This window comes from Folsomia candida, unplaced genomic scaffold, assembly GCF_002217175.1.
Source record: "Folsomia candida strain VU population unplaced genomic scaffold, ASM221717v1 Fcan01_Sc025, whole genome shotgun sequence".
NCBI classification, from domain to species: Eukaryota; Metazoa; Arthropoda; class Collembola; order Entomobryomorpha; family Isotomidae; genus Folsomia; species Folsomia candida.
The window spans coordinates 859,086-885,072 of record NW_019091217.1 but is presented as its reverse complement, the minus strand read 5'-3'; the positions used below and the strand labels follow the sequence as shown (position 1 = coordinate 885,072).

Genomic DNA, 25,987 nt, shown 5'->3' with positions numbered 1-25,987 from the left:
GGAGCCTTTGTACACATCCTCCTAAAATGTGGGTCACGTGCCCTTTTCCTTGCACATCAAGAACGAAACAGCAACATTTTCTGTACCACGACTCGCATTCCATCTGCAGCAGTCACATTGGATCACAGACAATGGCGTACGTGCAAGTTCCCATTCACGCCTCCTGATTTTTTTGCACTTGCCATTATTACATCTGCTGTCGATGGAGAAAGAAAGTAAAAAAATGCAGGGCACTTATTTAATATTCAACACGACCCAACATGAGTACTTCCTTCCCCATTTTGTTCGAGTCGGTGATTTGACTACTTCTCAGCCTCCCTCTCGTCGCATGAATTCAATAATTCTCAAATCATCAAGTGAAAAGACAAGTGGGTGGAATTGCCTTAAATTTCTGGGGACACTTGGGCACCGAATCTCCTTTCCCTCCGCCATCAGTTTCACTTGACATCCAGGATTGCATTTGCTTTCTCTCTCCACAACAGACAGCCAACTCGTGAAAGAAGAAGAATCTTGCCAGCCAGTTGACTGCTATGTGTGGCATGTTGAAGTCTGCATAATATTCTTATACGTTTCACAACACAACCAACCCCAAAGTTTGCTGCAGGATAAAAATCTTGACTGGAAAGAGATAAAATGCCGGGCTGTCCAACCCAGATGTTTTTTTTTCCTCCACATTTTTATGTCTCCCGTGCTACAAAGTTTTTTGTCACTGACTTGGATGACCAAGAATAAGTGTCGAATGAATGATGAGAGCCTGTTAGTTTTTCTCCGCCATGACGAGTGAACGACCCACTACACACGACATTATAAATACAAGCCACACAATGAATGCGGCAGAATAAGAGCATCAGCATGGTCGCCTGTGGGCCATTTTTCCTTTGTATCGCTCTCGACTCCCACGATGGGAGTTGCTTCTTCTACTTCATCCATTTCTCTATTTTACATTGATGGCTTTTATTATTGCTCCCGGGATGCGAGAGGCAGAGTGGATCTGCGTCTTATAGAATCACAACATTTTTTAAGCTCTGCTCCTCAATCTGGTGGAAACGCTGTTCATGAGTTTTTTGGGTGAGTGGTGTTGTTCGTATAGCCTTTCATTCCGGAGAGGCTGTAGTGTCAACTAGTCAAAGTGTCAATAACCACCTCCACCCACACTTCAACACTTCAACCCCCAATTACTCAAAAGTCAACCTCAACTTCTGCCACATTTTATCATTCTGCGCCTGAATTGGACCAAATCTGTCATTCTCACTCGGCAAAAGTGAAAAGGGGTTGGTTTGGGTCGCATGTCAAAGCCAGACACACGGTCAAATTGATACCATGCGGGGATAAATAGTTATTTGGTCTCCCAAACAAAATTCCAAAGGACGTGTTAATAAAGGATGGACACACACCAGCAGAATTTTGCGGCCTGGATATTTGCATCGACTCCTGTTACGTCAGGCCGGTTGGGTGGAAACCATTTCAAGGATGATGAAACCGGTTCAGTTGAGAGAGCAACTGTAAAGAATCACTTATGCGTGAATTGGTCCAAATTTAATGGCTCCATTTTAAATTCTATGGACCGTTATTCAACCGGCGGGACGCTATGGGGTCTCGATGGCGACGCCACATTCCATTTTATGGGGAACGTGGCCCGACAGGTGAAATAAATGGGTGGTGTGGCCTATCGTCGCCGTGTCACGCTGCACTGGTCACTTTCCACTTTTTCAGCCATTTTTTATTCCTCTCATTGTCCAGAAATCGACCACTCTGTCTTCCTAATGGGCCAATGCGTCCACACCTCGTCCCGCTTGACTTTCGCCAAATGGAGATTGCGGCCAACATTAATTTATCAGAGATCAAAAAATGACCAAAAGACTTTCCCCCGTTGTCCCACTTTCAGACCATGTTTTGAATACTGATGGCCACATTTGGGGGATTGGTGCCATGTAATAACTCTGTTTATGGCGAAAATGTGTACTCATGCGTCAAATTTCAAGTGTTAAATTCCCCACTTTACTTTCCCTATATAATTTTAGATTCAATTAATTTTGCACAAATTTACCGGGTCAAATTTCGAGAGGCTTCTTTATAAAATAAATGTACACATGTTGAATGAATGGGGATTTGAGTTTGAATCCTGACGAGCAATGTGTATATAGTTGTGGAGCAGACAATGCACTAATTTTCTGGGTATTTAAGTCAATTAAAATTACAAAACGCTTTGTTCCGTGGCTTACGGGTGAGAAGGGGATTTGAGGAATGGAGTGATCTGATGATGACTGTTCTCTTTGAAGCTAATTCTGTAGCAAATTACAGACCTACATAATTCGATATTCGTCTGACGAGGGAACCTCTTATAGTGCCCGGAGCTCCCAGCATAACCACTATGTACATTCGACGCAGATTTTAATACTAGTCCGATGATGTGACAAAATTTCCGTGTCAAAATGACATTTCGTCAAGTGGTGACGACTTTAGTGACGCGCCGAACGGTCACTTTCGTCCATGCTTTCAAAAGAGGAACGCTTGTCACCACTCGCTCCTCACTCATCTCACTTAAATCTCAACCGATCTACTCATTGAGTAAACTCCCCATCTAATTTAACTGTATTTGAATTATTGACAAAATCTTCCGCAAAACTCGGTCGACAATTTCAACTTTATTAACTGGAATTGATGAAGCGTTGGAATCCCCTGAATACCTGTCCTTTGCGATTTTAAGAACAGCCACACAAATTGATACAGTTATAGACATTCTATAATTTTTAAACTCCGAATATTTCAAGGTAAAAAATAATATTAAAAGACTACAAATAGTAAACAAAGATTATATTGTTAACACAATTAAATTGGATGCGAGTTTACTCAATGAGTAGATCGGTTGAGATTTAAGTGAGATGAGTGAGGAGCGAGTGGTGAAAAGCGTTCCTCTTTTGAAAGCATGGACGAAAGTGACCGTTCGGCGCGTCACTAAAGTCGTCACCACTTGACGAAATGTCATTTTGACACGGAAATTTTGTCACATCATCGGACTAGTATTAAAATCTACGTCGAATGTACATAATGGTTATGCTGGGAGCTCCGGGCACTATAAGAGGTTCCCTCGTGAGAGAATCAAAGAACTTCGTCCCACGCAAATTTATAATTTTGGACTTGTTGAAATGAAGTGGGCATCGATTTTTAAGGAATTAAACATTATTCCACAATTTGCAACCATTGAAAGTATGTCTACCTGTACATTTACACACAAGTCCCTCACATGTAGGCGTGTCAGAACGATGTGCTTAGTGAAGTCAGGTCAGAGTATCTTTGAACAGGTTAATATCCTCGTAAATGTAAAACCTTACAGTCTTCCGGAAAATCGGCAGATTTACATTTATTCGCTATTATTCGTTATTCCCCAGCGAAAATCAGAGGGCAATTTATTCTTTCTGCAAGAGTCATTTTACAATGTATGTATATAAATGTACACATTATCCTACTTCCTACAAGTGCATATATATGTAGTACTTGCGAAATCATCGGTAAAAGTTACAAGGTTATACATTATAACGGATATTGAGACGAGAATTGTACATATATTTTGCACAAGTAAAGATGGACCTCATCTGGGAACACAGTGCCGGAGCGGTTTATAATCCCGTTCTGTGCGAAGGCAAGACGTTTGTCCTCCTCGTCGTCGTCGTCGTGGGTTATAGATGTCACATGTCAATACCATCTCCGTCCTCCAGAAGAACATATCATCATCATTAAGTCATTATAGAAAACAGTCTTCACCTCCTATTAGTCACCACGAGGTGGCTAATGATCCCAATGTGGAACACCACTCTGTCCTTTTAGAGGGACGGGGAGAACTGGGTAAAAAAAGGACACAACCCACGTCTGGCGTCGGATGTTCCACCGGAGACGTGGAGAGGACGACCCTTCTCCGATAAGGGCATTGTTTGTGTCTCTTTGCAGTTCCTGGCATCAAGGACACGATCCAAGTATCTCATCCAAGTATCGACTTGTTCTTGTCCTTGTGATTAATGAGCCTCCCAAACCTGCAACCTCCCGCTTTCTCCACATATCTCCACACTGACAGAGAGAGAGCCTCCTTCTCCACCCCTTTTAACCCATCTCCAGTCCATGTTGATGATACGCGAGGTTGCTGCTGAACCAACTTTGGCTGGATATACGTACGTACGCGTATATGTAATGATGCGACGCTCATTCAAAGTTGGTTGATAATAATGTAATTATTCCAGCCAGACTCCTTTCTCCTCGGACGTAATGAATGGTAAAGAGGAGCTGAATAGATTTCCCTCCTCCAAAGTTTTACACGACGAGAAACTCGTTCGTGGGGAGCATTTACATCCAATCTGGAGCATAATACGAGTGAACAGGCACTGCTGGCCGACGTCTTTTTCATGGTGGGTGACATTGAACTGGGAAAATGGTGGTAGCCTTGCCGTGGTGGGTGCTGGGCTGAGGCTTGCGTGTAATTTTGAAGAAACAAAGGGAGGAGGTCGACGAATGCACATTTAACATTGTTTCATGGTCGATTAAAGGATGGCTGCCATTGTCTCTTTCTCGTCTCCCTAAGGCCGGAAACCCCTCCGTGCAGCGTCGCCGTGTATGTATGTAGGAGGAAAGATGAAAATTGTGGATTTTCTTCTTCTGACGACGACGACGAACGGTTCATCCGTTGTTTGGGATGCAACGGACATTAGGCACTTGATAGACTGGAGCTAAACGTCTTTCCGATATTCCCTCTCCGTTTGTGTGCTTCTGATACTTTTGCTTACTTGGTCTCGGGTCCGCCCCCACGATCTCGGCTCAATAAATGAACTCAAGTGCTTCCGTTTGATTCCTTTCTGCCCTGATGAGATTGCGGTGAAGCCTTAAATCTGCTCTGGCCGTGAACGAAGGAAGACCGATAAGTTTGATTGAACCATACCTTTCTCCCACATAAGCTTTTACTCTCCGGCCTCTCTTCCACCACGCTCAATGAAATGAAATGAATTGCCGGCGTGACAGATTTACTCTGCTCCTGGTTGCCGAGAGAGATTTTTCAATTTCAAGGAAAACTACACCTTCGGGTTTTTCGCCGTACATATTTCTTACGTAGCCCTCTATCTATTCAAATATACTTATATCTGGGCATCCTGGGTATATGCAGCCATAAGTCATGTGCGCTACTTGTATAAACACATGCATTGGATGCAGCATATATTTTTTGGTTCGAAGTGCTAGTTAAATTAAGATCTATTTATGAAACTGCCAATGGTCTCGTAAATTCTTGAATTCTTGTATGTTGTACACACTTGAAATTGTACTTGCTCGTAAGTGGTGTCCTGAAGAATTTAGTGGCACGCTGTCACTTTCGTTTAAAAAAAGTGGACGCCATTACGAGATGTTGATGTTGCAAGTTTAGATTATTTTAAGAATTCAGCCACTTACATAAAAGGAAAGCTGTACTTGAACTAATTGAAAAAACAAAAGCCGATTACACGCTAATGACAGAGTCCCAATAAACACCGAGTCTAATTTGAATGAATATTATGCTTTCTCTTCATATTCTGCTCGGATAATGAACTTTTACGCGGACCGTTTCAAAGGAAAACGGGTTATTTATGTAAGTAGGTTACACAACAGCTCTGTTAACGTTTTCATAATTCCGACATTCCTCTTCATCATCATCTCACTTTCACCCCATTCCGCAGTCAAGTCGAGATATTTGATATTCATTACTGGGAGTGGATCTTGTACAAATTGTGACTAAAGGACTGCTTGAAGGAGGAAGCAACAGGGATATTTTACAAAACGATGCGATACGCGATACTTCATAACTCTGCTGTCTCGCTTACATTTCGTCTCATTTCGAGCAGAAATTAAAAATAATTAGAAAATAAACAAGAGTCGGAAAGTATGCGCGTTGTTTTTGTTCGTCCTCGTCGTCGTCGTATGGAAATGAAGCCAAGGAGTGAATAGTTCATTAAAGTGTAAATTTTGGAATGCATACGCTTCGTTTCGAGAGAGAGAGAGAAAGTTGTTAGGGAAAAGTAATGAAAATTAACACCCGAATAATTCATAAATCCTAATGAGTGAATGTTGGTTGGAATTGCAGGGGCAGAAGGACTGAAGAACGTGCAAGTTATTGTGCCAGGATCCGTGGTAATTAATGAGCATGTTACCCTCCGCTGCCTCTTCGACCTGGACCACAACGAGTCGCTCTACACGGTCAAATGGTATCTGGATGGGGAGGAATTTTACAGATATGTGAGTCCTCTTCTCCCCTTCTTCCGATGGCCAAACATAAGCATAAAATGACACAAATATGGTTTCTTGTGCAGGTTCCGAAAGAGGTCCCACCCATCCAAGTTTTTCCCCTGAGCGGAATTCTCATTGATGTAAGTCGTACACTGTTTAGTAATTTTAGCCTCCTTTCCATGCACTTATCTTTCTTTTCCTACACACCGATAACGATTATTCAACGATGAAAAAATACTCAAATTGACAAAACTTTTTCATTGGTTTAATATGTACTGGTTTTTTTTAAGAGCAAGAGCAAATGTATATTTCCATAATGTTACACTGTTTCTTGCAGACATCAAAATCAGACGCTCACATCGTTCACCTGAAGTCCGTCAGACATGAGCAGACGGGAACATTCAAGTGTGAAGGTGAGTAATAATTATGTAAATGTGCTCTTTTTTTCCAATCCATCTTGCACGGTTATGGATTGGGAACAATGAAGCGGACCATTTGGAATGTTCTTTATTCTTTATTTTTCCATCAAATGAAAGTATCTATTCATTCCTGCCTTTTAATTTTTTCAGTGTCGGCAGATGCTCCCGGTTTCGACACTGATGTAGTTCAAGCTCAAATGACTGTCGTAGGTGAGTCCAGTAAAACAGGGCAAAGTCAATTATGCTGAGAAGTGAAAATGTAACAATTCCTTATTACGACCACCAACACCACGAACGGGGCTAGAGCGTGCCACCCACGGGTCGGATAAATATAAATTGCTGAGCTTTCCTCCCATCCATTCAGTCGGGTAAACCCAGAATTGATCCAGAATCTAGAAACTTTCAATCCACTTGAAATTGAGTTGACATTGGCATTATCCATCCACCCATTCCACGTACGTTTCACGTATTTGAGCAGTTTTATCCCGAGATCTCTCCTTCTCGGTGGCAAACAACTTTCCACTCTGACTTTCCCTCGGAATGATCATCATCACCGCAACGTAGGCACCATTGGATGCAAGCAGCGATGCATGTGTTTCTCCACACACCTTATCGCGGAGATGACCCTCAGCTGGAAAAGAGAGGCGAAGATGGGGTTTCATTTCAGAGGAGAATTAAGCAGAGTAGTAGTTGCACCCACACACACACGCTCAGTTATACGACCTCCTTGTGCAGTGCAAGTTTGGTAATTGAATTGGCGGAGGGGATGGAATGGAAGTCGCCAGTGCAGAAGAGAGCTGTGGTTGAATGGCACTTTCACTCCCTGTCTGCGCCCCATTGTAGTCGGACGAGGAGGAGAAGTTTATGTTGTGATAACAGCGAGGATGGTTCGAGTTGCTGAAAGTTGAATCCCCCTCTGATCCACCATATCACAACAATGAGGGTGCCCATTAGATAAAGCAAACTGTCGATGATATGCGCTTATGGTGTAACGTGGGGAATGATGATGGGATGAAGATGCCTTGTGAAGACCGGAATAAGAGGGACCTTTCAAGTGACTGAGTTGAGCAAGAGGAATATTTGTGCAATAACGGGAAGAATGGGGACATTTCAACTCTCGTATAGAAAGTTGAATAAGAGGGCGCAGGAGACTGCTCATTCATACGAATGGCTTAGAATTCCGGCTGAATTTCCATCTTTTTAATGCACAGGCGTCTTTCGAGATGTGCATGTGTGTCGACGTCCTCAAATCAGCTAAATATTTTGCAACCAGAAATACAACCAATTACATTATGTGCATAAATATTTACCGCGATTTGTGCAACAACAACAACACGCCCAGTCTGCAGCAGAGTTTTGTAATTATGGCACATTTTTACGATACCCACAACTCCACAACCTGCGCAATGCTATATGTTTACAAATGAATCCTTAACCAGAATTATTGTGACCTAACGTGGTGCACATATGTACATGTATGTATCAGTATGTAGACGGAGTAAATATGCAGTGTCGTCACCCGCCTCCCAGAAGGATTCATGGCGTAACGACCATCTCCATGTACGTAGGAAAGAGCTGCGGTTTAATTTAATACGTAAGCCGTGCAGGATTATGAAGGCCGGTTTGAAAGGAAACCACCACCCAACATTTGTGCCATAACTGGATGAGGGCAATAATATTTACATCCTCCTTCTGAGCTCACATGCAAAGTTGGCGATTCAATAAAGCCTTTAAAACCCAAAACTACTTTTATTAAGCTGGATGCATAAACCGTCCTCATATTTCCGACTCGCCTCCTCCAGCTCGAGTGGGTCTCTAGAAAAACCTCGGAATATTCAAAGTAGGCGACACTAAAACGTTTCATGGCGGTGTCGGTCGGTGACTTTCGAGATTTTATTGAAGTTTATAAAATAAAAAGTTTCACAAGGATGGAAAGAATGGAAATACTCATCAGAAGACGGAGACGGAAACGGGGAATATGTGGGAGTCTGTCTGTTGCTGCTGCTGCTCGTCCTGATAAAATGTGCCATTCCTTCCTCTCTCCACGCCGACGGTATGTGTGTGTGCACGATGATGGTTTTGGCATCAATTCCATGGAGCCCTTCTTGTGACTACACGACGACACGGTACAGTTCACCTCAGCAACCTACATTACATGACATTAGGGAGGGATGAAGCCAGTTAATGGGGCATTGAGCACTGAGAAATATGAAATCTTCTCCTGTTTACCACATCCACTCCGCTCCTCCCATGCAGGATATTGTATTAAATTGCGATTCCTCTCTCTCTGCCCCCACGCACTCCGTTCTATCCCTGCTTTCACCACCAACTACTCACACGTATTATACTCAGCTACATATGTGCTAGTCATATGCATACACGTTTTTCGCAGCTGTTGTCGTTGGTCGAAAACTACCTCAGGCATGTTCCGTGTGCGGTACTTACATTCAGGGTTCAAAAAAACCAAATGTTTAAAAAGTCTTGAAGCAAGTTATGAATTTTCGAGGCATAACCATTCCATTATCAGAACTGCCGCTGCTGTTTTTTCCACGTGCGGTTTCCTTCCCAATGTCCAAGCACATAGGTACGTACGTGGAGTGAGTTTCCTACGTATGGAGGCTTATGCCGAGAAGCACTTCATATGTGAGGATTTGTTATGTGTGGTTGGTGGTGAAGGGCAGCGAACGAGACCGCGTATTCAACAAGAGAGGAGAGCCACTGACTTTTGGAAGCCTTGGGCCAAGAGATAAAAGCAGCGAGCGGAAATCCAATACTAAACCAATTTGCAGTTTCCGCATAGTGCAAAGTGCTTTAACTTATGCTGCCTTGTGTTAGCATGTTACTTACATTACAGATTTCAGGATCTGCTCTAGTTTACGGTGAGCCTGGTGGGCACACTTTCTCTTTCTCTCTCTCTGCTCGTCAATACCGCGTACACGGACCACCTCTCGCCCGTGCTCCTAATGCCATGTCCAACCTTCCCTCGGCTGCGTTAGTGAAATTTAATGTGTCATGAAGTTAAATCTAAGGCCTCATTCACCCCGGAGAAAGTCCATGTAATTCAATTTACATCTTTGATCCTACTCACCCTTAGATTGTTGGCACAATATCGCTCCTTTCCGGTACACGAGGAATATGTGCTATGCATTTAATCTGCAATAGGTGATCATTCTATATAAAAATTCACGGACAATCGTAGCGTGTGTGTCCATATATTTAAGCACACGTAGTGAAAGTGGACTCATTGTTTGAGCATTATTATCGTGAGTAATATGGGTAAGCATGCACAGAATGATTAAGTTCACTACGACGCTATTTTATGTGCATTTTTGGGTAAAAAGGAGTTTGTACTTGAAATGGATTGGAATTAATGATGACAACGTAGGTGGTGGTGTTGGTGGTCGTGACTTTTGTGATTTTATTTCTGCCAATTACCTATGAGAAAGGACAAAGTAACCAAGTTAAGAAGTAAGTGACTGATTACACCATACTTTTTTCTGTTCCTTTTAGAGTTTACAGAAAATCCTCCACTTATCGAGCCGGGCAAGAATCGCTACGAAGTAAATAATTCGATTCTTAAACTTGTATTAACAACGCCTGAAAAGAATTATATGCTGATGAATGTTGTTGATTAATAGGTTGGTGAGAGGATTCGAGCTAATTGCAGTTTTGGACCGACTCGCCCAGCTGCGAATATTTCATGGTTCATCAATAACGTGCAGGTAACCACAAGGAGCTACCGATCCGCTATTACCGCTCGCTCTCTTCTCCAACTTTCCCAACTTTTGTCGTCGCAAAGAAACTTTTTACTTAGCCAGCACACTCGGAATCCTCCTCCTGCATGAACTCAGAGACCGCACCAACATCTTCTTAAGTCGCCCTTATATTGAGTCCTCCTTGAGTGCAGAGAGATGTTCGAAAAGTTTGAACCACTTTCTCCCGAGCAAGCAGGACATTGTCCAACTCTCGTTCTTTGTATCTTAGATCATAGTTAGTGATAGTTGTTGGACATTGTGTTGGCTCAACTTCACTTGTACCACTTAACTGAGCACCATACGTCTTTTATTTGGAGCATCTCTCCCCACTTTCTCTCTCCGGACCTTCCTACTCCCAAATAAGAAGAGGACGTATGTGTTGACTCGACTTTTTGGTGGTGGGACCAAATATGCAACTCTCGCAAAGTTGTGGCATCATTTGCTTTGTGTCCATTCCATAATTTTCGGTTTCACAATTTAGCTCGTACATTGGCCAAAGTCCTCGAAAAGTCTGCTGGTGGAGAGAGTTGTGTCCCAAATATGTTGACTTTAACAAAGGAGGACAAGCGGCAGTGCAAATTATTAGAGTACACAAAATTGAGAGGGTTTATATGAACCTGACCACCAGGCTTTGGTCTTTTCGCACTGATGCTGCTGCCCCATATGTAGGTACCCATGGATAGGCCGAACAACAATCTCGAGCGGGAGACAAAGCTGCGGTGGTGGTGGGGAGAAGGAGGCATTAGTTGCGAGTAAAAGTCCCCCAAGAAGAAAGTGGGGCAGCTCCATCAGTTTGGTTTTGAGTTGGTGGCGTATTAAGGAGACGGAAGTTGGCGTTGGATTTGGAGAGACAGATGGAGAAAGCAGCCGGGGTTTAGACTCCCTCAGAGCCAATTACTCATCAGCCTTTCCCCAATTTCGCCCGTCTTAAGTCTGTGGATTTATTCTGTCTTCTACTTCTTCTACCTTGCTGCCTCCGAGATAAAACTGCAGTCAGGGCCCAATCTAATAATGCATATATCACTGCCAGCCCATCACCCGTCCTTCCAATCCGCAACATCTCCTCCTCCGGGGTTGTGAGGAGTCATCTAAATCTTGGAGATGACTGACTTGACTCTCTCTCTCAAGATTAGTCCTGGTCCGCTCGGTGACTCCATCTTTCTCCAGCTTAAATAAAATTAGAGGCGGAAATGTATCGTCCGAATCACTCTGCGTCAGACCCAGAGATTTTCATCATGTAGACCAAAACACTTGTGGACGTGGAGTCGAGTTATGGCTAAAAATTAGGCCAGTCTTGAGCAACTACCAACACCGACCTTTGCACTTGCTATATTTCATAAGGCATTGTTATGCGAGTGCAATAAATATTTAACATACGTAAGCCTTTCTTGCGTAAAATGGCCGTCATTGTATAACTGTGTACATATATAGTTTTTCAAGTTTGATGGCGATCCTCAAGGGGGAAAGTTGCACAATTCAGATCATAATCATGGGACCCGTGCCCCCCAGGTTTTTAGAAAGATTATCAGACGAAGGCTAGAATTTCATTGGCAAATTTTTAGCATTCCCTATAAAATGCGTTTTTGGAGCGAGTAGAATCTTGGTACGCAACTTTATGTAAGCAACGAAGGTTAAATTTCCATTCATAATCGCAAGTCTTTAGTTGTACGGTGTATTTACATGTATTTACTTTATTGACATACGTATCAAGCCCTTCCACTGTCAAAAGCGAAAGCAAACTTGATTGAATATTTGCCATCCACAATTTTAACTAGTGGCCATAATTATATACGTGCCATGGATAAAAATATGTGCACCAGTTTAGAAAACCAAGTATTTTCTTTGTGCCACAAGTCTTAAATTCTCGAGGGAAAGTATGTAAGCTGTATTTTTTAGCCTATAAAGTCTTCCATGTCTACGAATGAGAAGGGTTCACCATTCGTGTGTGCTACTTTTGACGTGATCTCCCTCGAATCTAAATCCACATGTAGCCGTACACACAGTGCTGCTGCTCGTAGGACTTGTTCTACGTCTGATCGGTTTTGAATCTTCTTTAGTTAGCGGCCTCATCCGAAAATCAGATTTATGAGCCTTTCAAAATACAGCATGTGTCTTCAAATGTATCCCCAGGGCTCTCATCCCCGCCGCCGCAATCCACATACCAAGTACAACCGTGTACAGCTTACGTTTTCCTTCCCCCTTCCGAAGACGTACGCTGTTGGTGGCAACCAGGCGCTCGCACTTCACCGGTTTCCAATTTCTTCTCCCCATGCACGCTCAAAAATCCAAACGGAACCAACCACCACTTGTTCCCATGATTGACGATACTGGTCTGGCGAGAATATAAAAAAATATGAAACCAAGAAACAATATGTACGCAATACGTTCTATCTGATTTAGATTTAAACAATTTCTTCTCCTCGTCCTCCAACCCTTCACTCGGTTCGAAAGCCAGTGACTGTGTACACACGGTGGATGCAACTTTGTGCGTTGTTCGGGAAAGGAAATGAACTGATGGGTAACCTTCGTTGGAGGGTTGAATATTTTTATTTGCTTTCACACATTCCTACTTTCACTGGCATTATTGGATGCGCCTTTCCGAATGAAAAATGCTGAAATACAGCCTGAACTTGGAGTGTTGTGTTTTCACATTCCTTGTTTGCACTAAAAAATAACAATTCCGTAGCCCAACGCTACAATAACGTCGCAGACTTTGTGAAATATTCATGAAATTGCATATTGCGTTGGACTGTTTAGTCTAGATAAGTTTTTTTTTTGTTTTTGCGACATCAGAAAAACAAGTAAATTGCATTTTTTTAGTGATGAAGCTCAGCATTGAGAGACGGGATGTTGTGCAACCAAAATATTTGGAAGCTTTAATAACACTGTCGTAATGGTATCGTATTTTATTTGAGCTATAAATAGTCTGACATACGCAGTAAGTAGATTCCGTTGCCTGTAATTGCGTCCAGGATTCGTAACTTATATACACGTACATGAATACGAATAAGAACGTATAAGTTGAGCAGTCAAAAATGTTCATGGAATTAGGAAGGCCGTTTTCTGCGGGTTATTACACAAATTTGTTTTAGATGAACCAAATTGAAATCACCAGGTGGACGAAGTCACAAGATTTCTTACATTTGAGCATGTTTCTCTTAGCCGTTAAAGTTGTTGCAGAGATTTAAACTCGACTCTGACTCTTGAGCTTTATGGCAAAGTTTAAGAAAGAGAGAGCGAAACAAGGGAGAAAACATGAGATCTCTCAAGAGGCGCATTCTCTTTAGTCTTCTTGGGACCTTCACAGATTTCATGCGAGTAATTCTAACCATTTGTGCCGTCACCGTCGAACGCGAACCCTGTTCCGATAAATAACTTGGAACGTGGTGCGACTCTGTTATCCATTTCATAATTCGCAACGAGCTATGAATCTTTCCACGATTTTGCAAACCCCAAACATGTGGCGAAACTGAAAACGCCTGAAACCGTATTCTCCCCAAATCTCGACGGAGAGGATCTCACTTCTTGAAGTGGACTTGAGACTTTGTATTTACTTAGCGGGTTTCAAAATACTCTTTGGCTCGAGAAAATGAGCTCAACTCCTTGAAATTCTATAATCTTTAACTTTCACTTGCTCGCAAAATCTCCTTGCTTCCCAAGGTAATCACAAGTTGGGGAAGGAAAATTGGATTTACCGGATGCATGCCAAGCACCCACAAGTTAAAGTCAACCAGAAATCTTATACATGCATGCATAATACTCCTATATGTTCATATACTGCGGAAAATTGTACAGATTTTGACTAATTTTTCCCTTGAAAAAGTCCAAGCTGCATAATAACTTGTTCTTTTTTGCCTGTCTTTCCTTTCTGCTACGTTCTTTTGCACTTTCTTTTCTCATTTCTGGCATCTCTTTCCCTTATTTCTTAATCAAAAAGGTGACACAAAAGGTGAAAGTTTATTTGGATCCAACTTCCGAAATTTCAGTCCCAAATGGAAGGAATCTAAATAACACCCAGGACACGAATGAGTATAAATAACCCAATTTTGTTCTTTCAGGTAAAGCCTCACTTCATCCACGACGCACCCTTATTCATTGACGGTCAGGGGGGAAACTGGGTAAAATCCACGGTGGAGATGGACACAGACGCCAACAGCTTTCGCGGAGGACGCCTAAAGTTAAAGTGCGTCGGGAGTGTTTTCTCCGTCAACCGTAGGTCTGCTGAGGTGCAAATTGACGAGGAGAAGCCAAGGTCCGCCTCTGTCAAAGCGGGGTCGAAAGACGCGTCAGGGAACAACAGGGAAGCAGGACTGCACAATCCAGGTCAGTACTAAATACGTTCCCACTTCTTGCATGCTTTCTCCTTCCCAAAGTTGCACAATCAACTCGGCGGACAACAACTCTGTCGTCATCTACTTAAGAGTGAAAGTTTTGAGCTCACTAGATTTAGATTTGTTGGATTAGTTTACTCAATTTCCGAGTTTCACTACTGGAAAAGAGAGAGAGCGAGGAGGGAGAAAGTGGGTAACGTTGCATAAAATAACGAGATTTGGCTAAACACGTTCCATTCACCCACTTCTCTTCATCTTCGTCTTTGCTGCTCCCCAAGTCGGCTATGTCTCTTGGACATTTGGTCAGAACCTAATCCAGAATCGAATCTGATTCAACATCAACAAACAAGGGTTTAATGGGGACGTGAAGCATAGCAGTCGTTCTCCATTTAGCAGGCAGCCAGGGAACCGACCTCCTTGGGTCGTCAAGTAATAGTTGTTTATGTAGCACACCCAGCAGCGACACGACTGGATAGGTCTTTGCACCCAATTCACTGCTATGCTATACTCTACGTACGTACATAGGTTCATGTCCACTCTTCCTGAAAATCCCATCAAATTTATTTACATTCATCAGTCCTTTCGCCACCAAAGTTTTCCCATTTTCCATTCTCGCCATCCCTCGTTTCCCTCCCACCAGCTCAACAATCAGCTCTCGTTCACTCCCTTTCTTGAGCTTTCCCCATCCTCCAACAGCCTGGGTTGCAAATGGCAATGTCTGCAAATCTCCATAGATTCATATGAATCCCAAATACGAGTTTGCATAGGCCCTCGTTCGGTCAGGTTGTCGCAATTTAAAAGTTTTTGCATCTGAATCAAAATATAGATTTTATTAGCTGTGTCGAAACCTGCTTTGTATGCATTCTGATTTTAGCCCTGAAAAAGAAAGGGTCGCATTTTGACGAGATCAAGAAAGGCGTTTTTGTTTTCACACAACGGTGTATTTTTGTACTGACAAGGGACACTCACGACCTGTCGTTTGAGTCCAGGGTACCCACTATGTTTTTTAGAATCTACTAGGACCCCAGATGAAGGATTCATTCATATTTCCGTGTAAAACTCATATTTGGCGACGTGGCGTGGCGCCAAATTCGCCAAAATTGAATGTTTTTATTTTTGAAACCGCCATAACTTTTGAAATCCTGGACGGATTTTCAAAATTTTTGGCAAAAATCATGACAAAGAGTTCAACTTTCTTATTCCATGAAATTTTTTCTAAAATTATCGCTTTTAACTTTTCGCAAAATTTCGTAATTTTCTTCGAAATGGGGGTTCGTCGAAAAAATCCTAAAAATATTGCAAAAATTAGAAACTTTTTTATTTTTATTTTTTTGTCAAAAATTTCGACTTTTGTGATCATTTTAAGCATAAAATTTTGAAAATCCGACATAAAATGCAAAAGTTATGGGGGTTTGAAGTTGGTCGAAAATGCAAATTTTTAAGTTTGGCGCCACGCCATGGCGCCAAATATGAATTTTACACGGAAATATGAATGGATCCTTCATCTGGGGTCCTAGTAGATTCTAAAAAACATAGTGGGTACTCTGGACTCAAACGACAGGTCGTGAGTGTCCCTTGTGAGATTGATTTGCTAAATAATGAACGTTTGTAATCTTGAATATCTCCGAAACGGGTTGGAATTTCGGTTCCAAATTTTGAGGATGAAAGCCAGGCAAAGTATTTATACCACCCACATCAAATTAATTTTTTCAGAGTTTTAAAAATATAAGAAAAAGAAAGCATAAAAAATTGTGCAGTTTTGGAAAACTTATTTTAGCGACTTTTGTTCTGACACAAATATCTCGGGCGTTGTTGACACTATTTAATTGAAATTTAAAACCAATAATGTCGCCTAAGCTGTCTACCAATCTTCAAAATTTCAAGGTGAAATTGAAAATAGAACCGAAGATATAGAAGCCCATCAGCCGTTCAATATTTAGCCGCTCATTCTCAGTACTTGTTATGTTGAACTGTTTCTCCCTATTTCGCATTTCGTATTTATTGTGGAACACCACCTGACGATTTCTTGTTTCATATTTTACGATGTTTTCGCATGTCAAAGGGAACTTTCTTTTCCTTTCTCACAATGTGCTGATGTTTATACGTCAAGAATGGCTCAAAGTTGAACCACAGGAGCAAAACAGGTCGGACAGACAGGGCATTTAGCGATTGACGATCAATACTTCATACTGGAAATTACACTGGAAAAGTAAACACATTTCGGGTGGAAGTTGTGGTACAAAAAAAACGACGACCCACAACTGAGATGAGCAGACAGAGTTTGCTTCACAGGTTGAAAACGAGAGAGTCTGAGAAAGTTGCGAATGTTCATGTTTATGTCTCAAATTCTACAAACCAACCACAAAACCTTTCGTGGACTGTCATAATTTCTTGGGAGAAACCATCCAGTTCTTTGAGCAGCCCTGCCGCGTAGTTCCACGTAGAAAGAAAGTAGTGGATGATATAATAACTGTCTGCAGAATGTGCTTGTCCGATACTTGAATGTGTCCAATTCTATTTTCTTTTCAGCTGTTGCAAGCGGTCTGCCCAACCAAGTTTCAGACGCATCTTCTTCAACGTCATCGTCCATCTGCACGGGAGCTGCTGCTGTCCAGAGCATAGTCTTGGCGGCTCTTCTCATAAATTTAGGCTTCGTCTTCAACACCTACTCAATCTCATCCTCCTTCTCGAGTTCTTCCAGCAGATCCAGATAGAATCCAGTTCACAAATTACTACTCCATAGGCTAGAGGAAAATGGTACTAACTAATTTTTATCCGTGGACGATGTGTTTTATACCCAAACCATACTTACTTACTACTTGTGACTGCGGGAGAGACGGAGGAACCCGTTCACCGACAACCACTCGAGGAAATGCTATACCAAAAGTGATGAGGAGTTTCCCAATGTCAGAATAATTCTCAATTCTCATGCTCCCCTATTTTCTCTCGTGTCGTTCTCTGCACAGAAACTAAATCCTGTATTACTCCCAAGTACATGTACATAAACTATGAAATAATTTCCTCTGTGTAATAGCGTGACGACGTTGAGGAGAAGGTGAACGTGCAGTTTCGTATAAGTGAGTACTATGTGTTTATAAGATAATAAATGTCGTGGTGTGATCTTGTAGAAGAAGAAGACGGTGAAGGAAGACTGGGTGAACTTGAGAATGTTTTGGGTAGCACGTTTTCCCCGATTTAAGATTAGGATCTGTAAGATTTCAATTATTTGAATCAACTAAAATGTTGACCATTGTTGTCCTTATTGTCGTCTCGGAGAGCAGAGCAACTCCACTCGGCCCGAATTAAGACTCATCTTCCACCACAGTGTTAACAACGTGATCTAATAACTTGAGCACTTTGAAGAACAGTGGTGCATACAAATCCCAGATAAGATGTGCTCCTCGGGTTGGCGTAGTCATAGGCTGTCTAATTTCTTGGGCAAAGATTGGAATCAAACGAAGCGTCCATTGTAATTCGGAGAGAAGAATGGAGTGTCGAGGAGGAGAAACGCCCCGTGCATACGATTAGGAAACGACGTGGTGGTGAAAGTTGGTATAAATAGGAGCCGGCAGAACTGTCGGTTTCTTCTTCTCCGCCCTGCCTGTTGCCACCATCCCTGCATACTAACGACCACCAACAGCTCCAACCAAACCAAAAGGAGAACACCAAGGCAAGTAAGTAAGCAGGATAAACTGAGCAAACATTTTACCTCACTACATCAACATCCACTTTCACTACTCGAACACTTGCTGGGAATCAGTGCAGTGCAGTGGAAGAAGAATGCAGTGTTTGCTTGTAGTAAATTTCTCTAAAACCACTGCAGTAAATTGGCACTTATCTTTGGGATAATCTTACGACAGCAGCAATTGCATCCTTGTAAAATGGTCGCCAATCCAGCCCCACACAAGTTCGGCACGATGTTCTCTCGTCTCTTCGCATCAGAGTGACGTCTCATACTAAGCGATGGGTTTTACAAGGAGAAAATGAAACGATTCTCAGTCAGCCTCTGTTCAACAAAGCAGTACAACTTGGCTAACTTCAATTTAAATTGGAGATGACAATCTGTGAGGGTTTAATTTAATTGGAGCAGCAAACAGAACGCTCTGTATTTCTGAAATTATAAGGTATGCATACATACATGTCGTTCTCTGGTATATGTAGTAAATACACTGTGGTGCTACCTTATAGGAAAGTTTCATATGCATGAAACCCAGTTCGGAGGTTAAAAAAGAAGTTGTTTTATTATTGCGTTAATAAAAGTCTATCAAAATTTTCTTGTAAATATTGTGTGTACAGTGCTTTTGATATCCAGAGTAAAAAGAAGGAGGACTAAATATTCATTAATTAAAATCATGCTCATTCATGGGCTCCAGGAGGACACGAAGTAATTAATTGTCTCTGAACTCGACACGGTGTCATTGGCGAGTCAAATCTAATTAAGCGTGTAGCTCTATGTGTAGATAATACTTGTAATTCTTAGTCTGTATAAAATACATACGAAATCTGAAAAACACTGCAAAAGGGAATATGTTAGTTACGTACATTGTTTGTATCCTGTAATTTTAGCGTAAAAACTAAAGTGGTGATCCGTGTTTCGAATCGTAATCGCGTGAGATGCTACATATGTATGCACAATGTAATGGTCGTGTGTGAGTGAGTGAGTATGTCTGGATGGATGGACACGGGTCAGAAATCGAAAATGCTGATGACAAGAATGGCCAGACAATCTATTTTGAAATAAATATCTACCTCAGTAAAAGAGTTAAATACTAACTACATACACAATTTAAAATCAAGTCTTTTTGACCTACATTTAAATATCTGAGCAAACATGTAGAGGTTTATTTTGATTTTGAGAAAGTTGAAACTTACTAAATACACTAGCTTCAAAATAAATTAGAGATTTTTCGTCTAATTAAATCAATAGCTACATAGGTAAATCCTGGGTTCCAATTGGCATTTCATTATTGCACAGCATTTTCGATTTCCGACCAGTGTGATACGATAAGGCTAGACGTCGTGTGCATGAATCAAACGAGGGTATGAACTGTATTAATATTAGGTGAAAGAAAAGTATGTAAAGCGAGTATGTATGTGTGTGTACCACGCCGTGTATAGATATTTAGTTGATGTGGACGAACCTATATGAATGTACATGACAGATAAATAGAACGCCACGAATTTATTTGTTGTAGGTAATAGCACACCGCTGACTCCCGTCGACCCAAATTCCCATCAAACTAATGAAATTGAACGCGTCTACTGTGTCACACACAATGACTGGTGGCGATGACAAAGCGAGACTTATTTTCTCTAACGATGTATGTACATAGTTTATGGATGAGTTAACTAAACTGCTCCCATTATAGCCGACTATTAATCAAAATCCGAAATTCGTGTCGTTCATAATATTGATGATTATAACTCTTATACAGTGTTGCACCTAATTTGTGAATGTACTACTCATACTTGTATTTACGAATGGCCCAAAATTATACATGTTTGTGCAGCATGCAGTTGGTGACTTGTTTCTCGTTATTATTTCTGATCTTTGCGGAACGGAGGGACGAGGACGGGATAAATGTTGATATCTTTGTTATAGGTTTTATAATATGCTTAAATAAATTCATATAAGTTTGTAGTTTAGTAGAGACGTACTCAATTCTGATCTCGCTGTCCTGGATTTAATTTTACCGTCGCGTCGAGTAGAGTAGAACATTATCCGATACAATATGTAAGTTTTTAACCTGTATTCCAAACTGAAACAAAACAATCGTGTATGCTAAACTATAATAAAGTCTATTCATTAAAAATCGATGTGGAATTTAAAGAAATTTTTACATATTTCATTTCATCACGTAAATAAGGACAAATTGCAAATGTCGTTTAACGGTTTACAAAAACCTTTTTTACTTTTATGTACTTTCACCAAATTTAATGACTGAAAACCTGCCAGAGAATTATTCAAACCAGTTTTTTCACCAACTTTGTTGAAGCATGTAAAAATTTCGAGGCGTGGACTGTTGAACTTTCACCCAGCGAATAAATCATGGAGAGCGACAGGATTAATCACAAAGTAAATCATCATGCAGCACCACTTCCTCTTCTTCTCGCCTGGTTACATGGACGCCCTCATTCCTTCCCCAACATTAATTTTTCAGCCTCAATTGCTCAAATCCTGTCTTGGGGCAGGATTATCAAGGAAGAAAATGAAGTGAAGGGTTATCAGCGGAGAGTAAAAGTGAGTTTACACATTCCAATCGTCTGCACTTTGCTTTCTGAACAGGAGTCAAAAATGTAATTTTTCTTTTACAACATGACCCAGGAAACAATGAGATTTTTTTGTGGAGTGTGCATGGATGGGAGTGCAGTTGGGGTGGAGAAATAGGTGTGGGAATAGGAAACATCCCGTGATGGGCATAAAACACCAAAATTTCAAATGTAATGGTGCGAAGGGGAGGTGGAAGTCGGAACTTTTCACGTTTCCAAGATTTACTTTAAACGTAGCTTCCCTCGTGAGTTGATTGGATTGTAGTTTTTACTGCCGACATTTAACATTTAATGCAACTGGGAAGAAATACATTCGATATATTCCGCCAGCCAACCCGTCTTCCAATTCAGAGGAAATCCAATAACTTGCCTGTAATACAATCAATCGGTGTAGGGTTTCCTCGTTCTTATAAAAAATGTGAATTTTTTTCGGAAATGTTGTCGGGTCCAGTTATAAATTATTTATCAAAATGCCCTTGAAGATTCGCAAATGCAGAAATATGTGCACGTCAGCATTTACATAGAATAACAGCATGAACCACACAATTCTCAATACTACTTGCACGATCTCATAACCCAGAAATAAAAGGGCCTGAAACGGGAATGAAACCTGAAACCACACCAGGAACCGTTGACCATCATCAACAAAATGTAGAGTAAGTTGAGGTGCACCAGTAAATGTAGATTCTGGACATGCTCGCAGTTTAACTCTTAAGCTGTCTTACTTATCGACACTTTGATAACTCTCTGTGTGTGTCCATCGTCAAGTATTTATAATGCTCTGGAGTTTATTTGTTGCTGATTCCCACATACAAGCGACTTTGATCCGAAACCTAATGAGCTTGCTCAAAGGAATAAAGCAAACTCTGGAGAGAGTGCAGACCACACTGGACTTTGGTTGGACTAGTAAATTTGTGGAATTCTGCCACAAACTGGCCAACAGCACTGGCAGCAGCAGCAGCAGCAGCCGCCGCCGCTCGTCGGCACTCTATCGTCGTCGTCATCCTAATTCCTCCCAACATGTCCAATTCCTAGTCTGCTGTTGTATGTGTAGTGTGGTAACTAAATTCCGATTCGAAATTCAGACACCACTAACGCTGCCCACACCAGACCGCATACAACCACCCGCCGCACAAACTACAAACAAATCCACCGAGAGAAAGCAAAATGTTACTTCGTTTTGGAGAAAAGCAGCGAAAACCGAGCGAGCCTTCCACTGCATAACAATCATCTCATCTGTAACACATTATTCTCAAATTCTCACATCATGACCTCGAGGAGCAGCCATCAACCACGACATCAACAAATAAATTATGCCCGTCTTGAGCCCCTTGGTGTCCGCCGTGGTTGATCCCATTATTTGTGGATGCAGGGGATTGAATAAATTTTTTCTTTTTCCAAAAATACTAGGAGAAAGCGCGTGTATTACAGGGTGGAATCCTGTCTTTCCGTGTAGAATCCTACGCTCCGTATACTTATCATCACCATAGACGCATGTACATATCTTCTATCCGATGTGCAAGGCTATCCCTTTTGGTCGAGTTAAGTTAATTCTTCATATTACTCGCGGAGAATGTACAAAACGTGGACCGGGATGTTGCTCTGGACATTTCCTCCTCTTCCATGTAGCTCTCTTTTGGTACGAAAAATATAGAGTTTTCGTGAAATCGGCCAAACACTGTTTGGTAATTTCCAATGTAAATGTGGCTGTAGTTCGGATTTGGACACAAAACATGTTCCATCCATTTGACACATGACACCCAAAGTCGCGTCAACAAAAATTGCGTTGTTTGTTAGCCAGGCTGAGTCCAGATTTCGATTCCCATCTTAACATTTCTGATCGTGTCTACAACTCATAAAGGGCAAAATGTGTGATTTTGAGCAACTTTATGGTCCTTTAACCTGCGAGTCATTCCTGAAAATGAGAGTTGATTCCAATTTCTTCCCAGGACGGAAAGTGGTTCTGGGGATGATGCCAAAAAGTCATCAGTCTTCGATTGTCATTCGATTCATGGTATTGGCACATGGCGACACTTTCACTATAATCAGCGCCTGGAGGGTACAAAAAGTAGTGTCCGTAATGAAGAAACACCACGCGCCGCGGTGGGTACGACTTTCACTGTTGTAAATGTTTGGCAGTGTGCAAATAAATGTGTATCAGTGCTTTCACCTTGTCACCTGCTCCAGTCAGCACTACACACCCATCCTCTCGCCAAGTCAGACATGTCCATATTTAATCCGTATATGCGGAGAAGAAATATGACAACGTGCATTCCAAAATTCACCTTAATTGCGTTGTTCTGCACAACATCAACACTGTGGAATTTATGATAACCACCACCACGGGCAGAAATTATGAGCGATATTATATGGGCCACATTTCGTAATCAGACCTATTCAGTTCAGACTTGTCTCATTTTCTTGTCAGGGCGATGATGATGATCTGTATCATCATCACAACTCTGCTGCGAGAACTACGTCGTGGAGAGGAACCTGAGTCGATGATGTTGGAATGTGTGCCAGAATCTCGAAATTCCAGTTTTGTTGAAATAAATATCTCAATCATCAACCCAAATCCACTCCTCCAACAGAAACTTTGCACTCTGCTGCTCCCATTTCCCAGAAAGTAATCGTCTCAGTCTCTGTTTATTTGATGCTGAATTAGGACCATTTCCGTGCCCACGTTGCCTTACATTTCAATGGGAATAAGCATACAGACAGACTGGATTTAGAGTCCATAAACGAATAATTAAATCCTTGAAGGGTGAATTGGAATGCTTGCTATCGTTTCATGGGATTTGAATAATAAAATGGGCTTCTGAATCTGGTCTTGTGCGTATATGAAGTAGATGATGTCCAGATTTTAGTAATATAATTCCGCCAACTGTACATACCCAACGTTATCAATGTTGCGTACATAGAGTAGAGAAGATGGATTCTCAAATTTGTTAATTTTTAGTGTTGTTCAGACATTACTTTGTTTGTCAAAGTGGAGTTGCAGGAAATTGCCGAAAGGTCATCATGGTTTAGATAACCAGCGCTTATGCAAAAAAAAACTTGTGTCATGTTTGTTGTTCCATTTTTGTAGCACCAGTTTAATCAACGACGTCTGCGGTGCGAGCATTATCCAACGGTAGCGTGGCCGAGAGGTCTAAGGCGGTGGTTTAAGGCACCATTCTCTTCGGAGGCGAGGGTTCGAATCCCTCCGCTGCCAGATTTTTTGCATTTTTACACCCAGACTATCACAACTTTTATATTTTTTAATAATTAAGACCCTGACTGGTTCTCTGGGGAGGCAAATGCACTTAAGATACATTACACATGCTAAAACTCTGATGTACATATTTCAGGATTGTGTTTTATATGGACTACAGTTTTAAACAAATGAATGGCTTTAATTTATATCAAATGGTTTTAGTGAAGCTTAAAGTAGGAAACGGGGATTTCACATATGTGAAATTTCACAAACATGTGCACATGTTTGTGAAATTCATGATGTGTGTGAATCATGAAAAAATTCCTGAAACTAGAAACTTGTAACATTTTGCATAGCTTATTTTCTCCTGCATTCTCTTCTTCCCTGCCTTGTGTGTATACAAAATTGTAAGCAAGACGACAAAAAATAATTCCATATTTTCATACATTTTGTGGTTTCTTATGCGTCACACTTAATTTCTATCCTACACACTTGCTAAACTACCAATGCATGTGTTTGATAATATTGGCATATACATTTACCAATACCTGAATTATCTTATCATGAGAGAGAGACCACATTATATGACCCTTATATAATTCGTGTAGAGTGATCTGTGTCTATACTTTATGTATACGTTACATGCACATTACATCCCAGAAAGATGGAGCATGTGTAATGGATCTTAAATGCATTTGCCTCCTCTGAGAACCAGTCAGGGTCTTAATTATTAAAAAATATAAAAGTTGTAATAGTTTGGGTGTAAAAATGCAAAAAATCTGGCAGCGGAGGGATTCGAACCCTCGCCTCCGAAGAGAATGGTGCCTTAAACCACCGCCTTAGACCTCTCGGCCACGCTACCGTTGGATAATGCTCGCACCACAGACGTCGTTGATTAAACTGGTGCAACAAAATCAACCTTCGTCACAGGTTATCTAAACCATGATGACCTTCTGTAAAGTGAATTTGCCACGATTCAATCCATGTCATGCAGTTATGCATATTACACAACGTACACATTCATCATAGAAACGTGGATATAGTTACGTATGGATTAGTACGATGCGATGTACGATCAATCATTGTCATGCACATCTCAAAACTGCAAGTTTTATGTAAAAAGCAGCCATCGGAATGAAATATGTGTTTTATTAGCCAAGGAATGAAATTCAATTGAATTGAAGATGTGGAGAGATTTGTTACGAAATCCTAAAATCTCCACTCCGAGAAGAATTGGAGGAGATTTGTATTCATTTCCCTTTCTTATTTAACCGTCTCTTGGGAATTAAGTCCTCGTCGGAAACCGTTGGACTCTTGACATTCAATTTTAAAATATCCAATCTCTTGTTGCGCAACCGAAAAGTAAGTGGTTTTGTCCGAAAGAAAGGAGATCCGAAATTGGTTCGTCCTTTGTCTTCGCTTTGCCCACTCCATAAGCTTTCCATTTTCGCATGCTTTAGCCCTGCGCAAATTTACATGTATAATTAGCAAAATGTAACATTTCTTACTGACGATGAAATAAAATAAGCCTAATTTATTGATACTTGATGTTTATTGTATCTATTATTCATATCCACAGATGTGAGAGCTAATTTTATAGATGCTCCCTATTAAATTCATCCCACGATAAGCTTTCTTTCTCCACTGTCCGTGGCCAGTCATCCATTTACATGCATGCACAGATACATCTCTTCCAACAAAGATACACAATTTCATCTCTTTCTTTCGTCTTCCAAAAATGACAAAGACTTTCATGTCTAATGTGCGTAGGTTGGCTAC

At 41.2% G+C, this 25,987-nt stretch overlaps 1 protein-coding gene and 2 non-coding genes across 3 annotated transcripts in view; 2 read left to right on the top strand and 1 right to left on the bottom strand.

The window, feature by feature from the left end:
• LOC110859312 overlaps positions 1-20,566 on the top strand; it is a 52,210-nt gene extending 31,644 nt beyond the window's left edge. The window contains exons 3-10 of the mRNA XM_022108237.2: positions 6,095-6,246; positions 6,321-6,377; positions 6,575-6,650; positions 6,807-6,866; positions 10,167-10,216; positions 10,295-10,378; positions 14,470-14,734; positions 17,272-20,566. Coding sequence (XP_021963929.1) covers positions 6,095-6,246; positions 6,321-6,377; positions 6,575-6,650; positions 6,807-6,866; positions 10,167-10,216; positions 10,295-10,378; positions 14,470-14,734; positions 17,272-17,456 — 929 coding nt within the window. The 3' untranslated portion in view covers positions 17,457-20,566. The remainder of the gene's footprint in view (positions 1-6,094; positions 6,247-6,320; positions 6,378-6,574; positions 6,651-6,806; positions 6,867-10,166; positions 10,217-10,294; positions 10,379-14,469; positions 14,735-17,271) is intronic.
• Positions 20,567-24,144: 3,578 nt separating this feature from the next.
• On the top strand, positions 24,145-24,226 carry Trnal-aag. The gene has a single exon. It is a non-coding gene; the product is annotated as a tRNA-Leu (tRNA).
• Positions 24,227-24,988: 762 nt separating this feature from the next.
• On the bottom strand, positions 24,989-25,070 carry Trnal-aag. The gene has a single exon. It is a non-coding gene; the product is annotated as a tRNA-Leu (tRNA).
• Between the last annotated feature and the right edge of the window lie 917 nt (positions 25,071-25,987).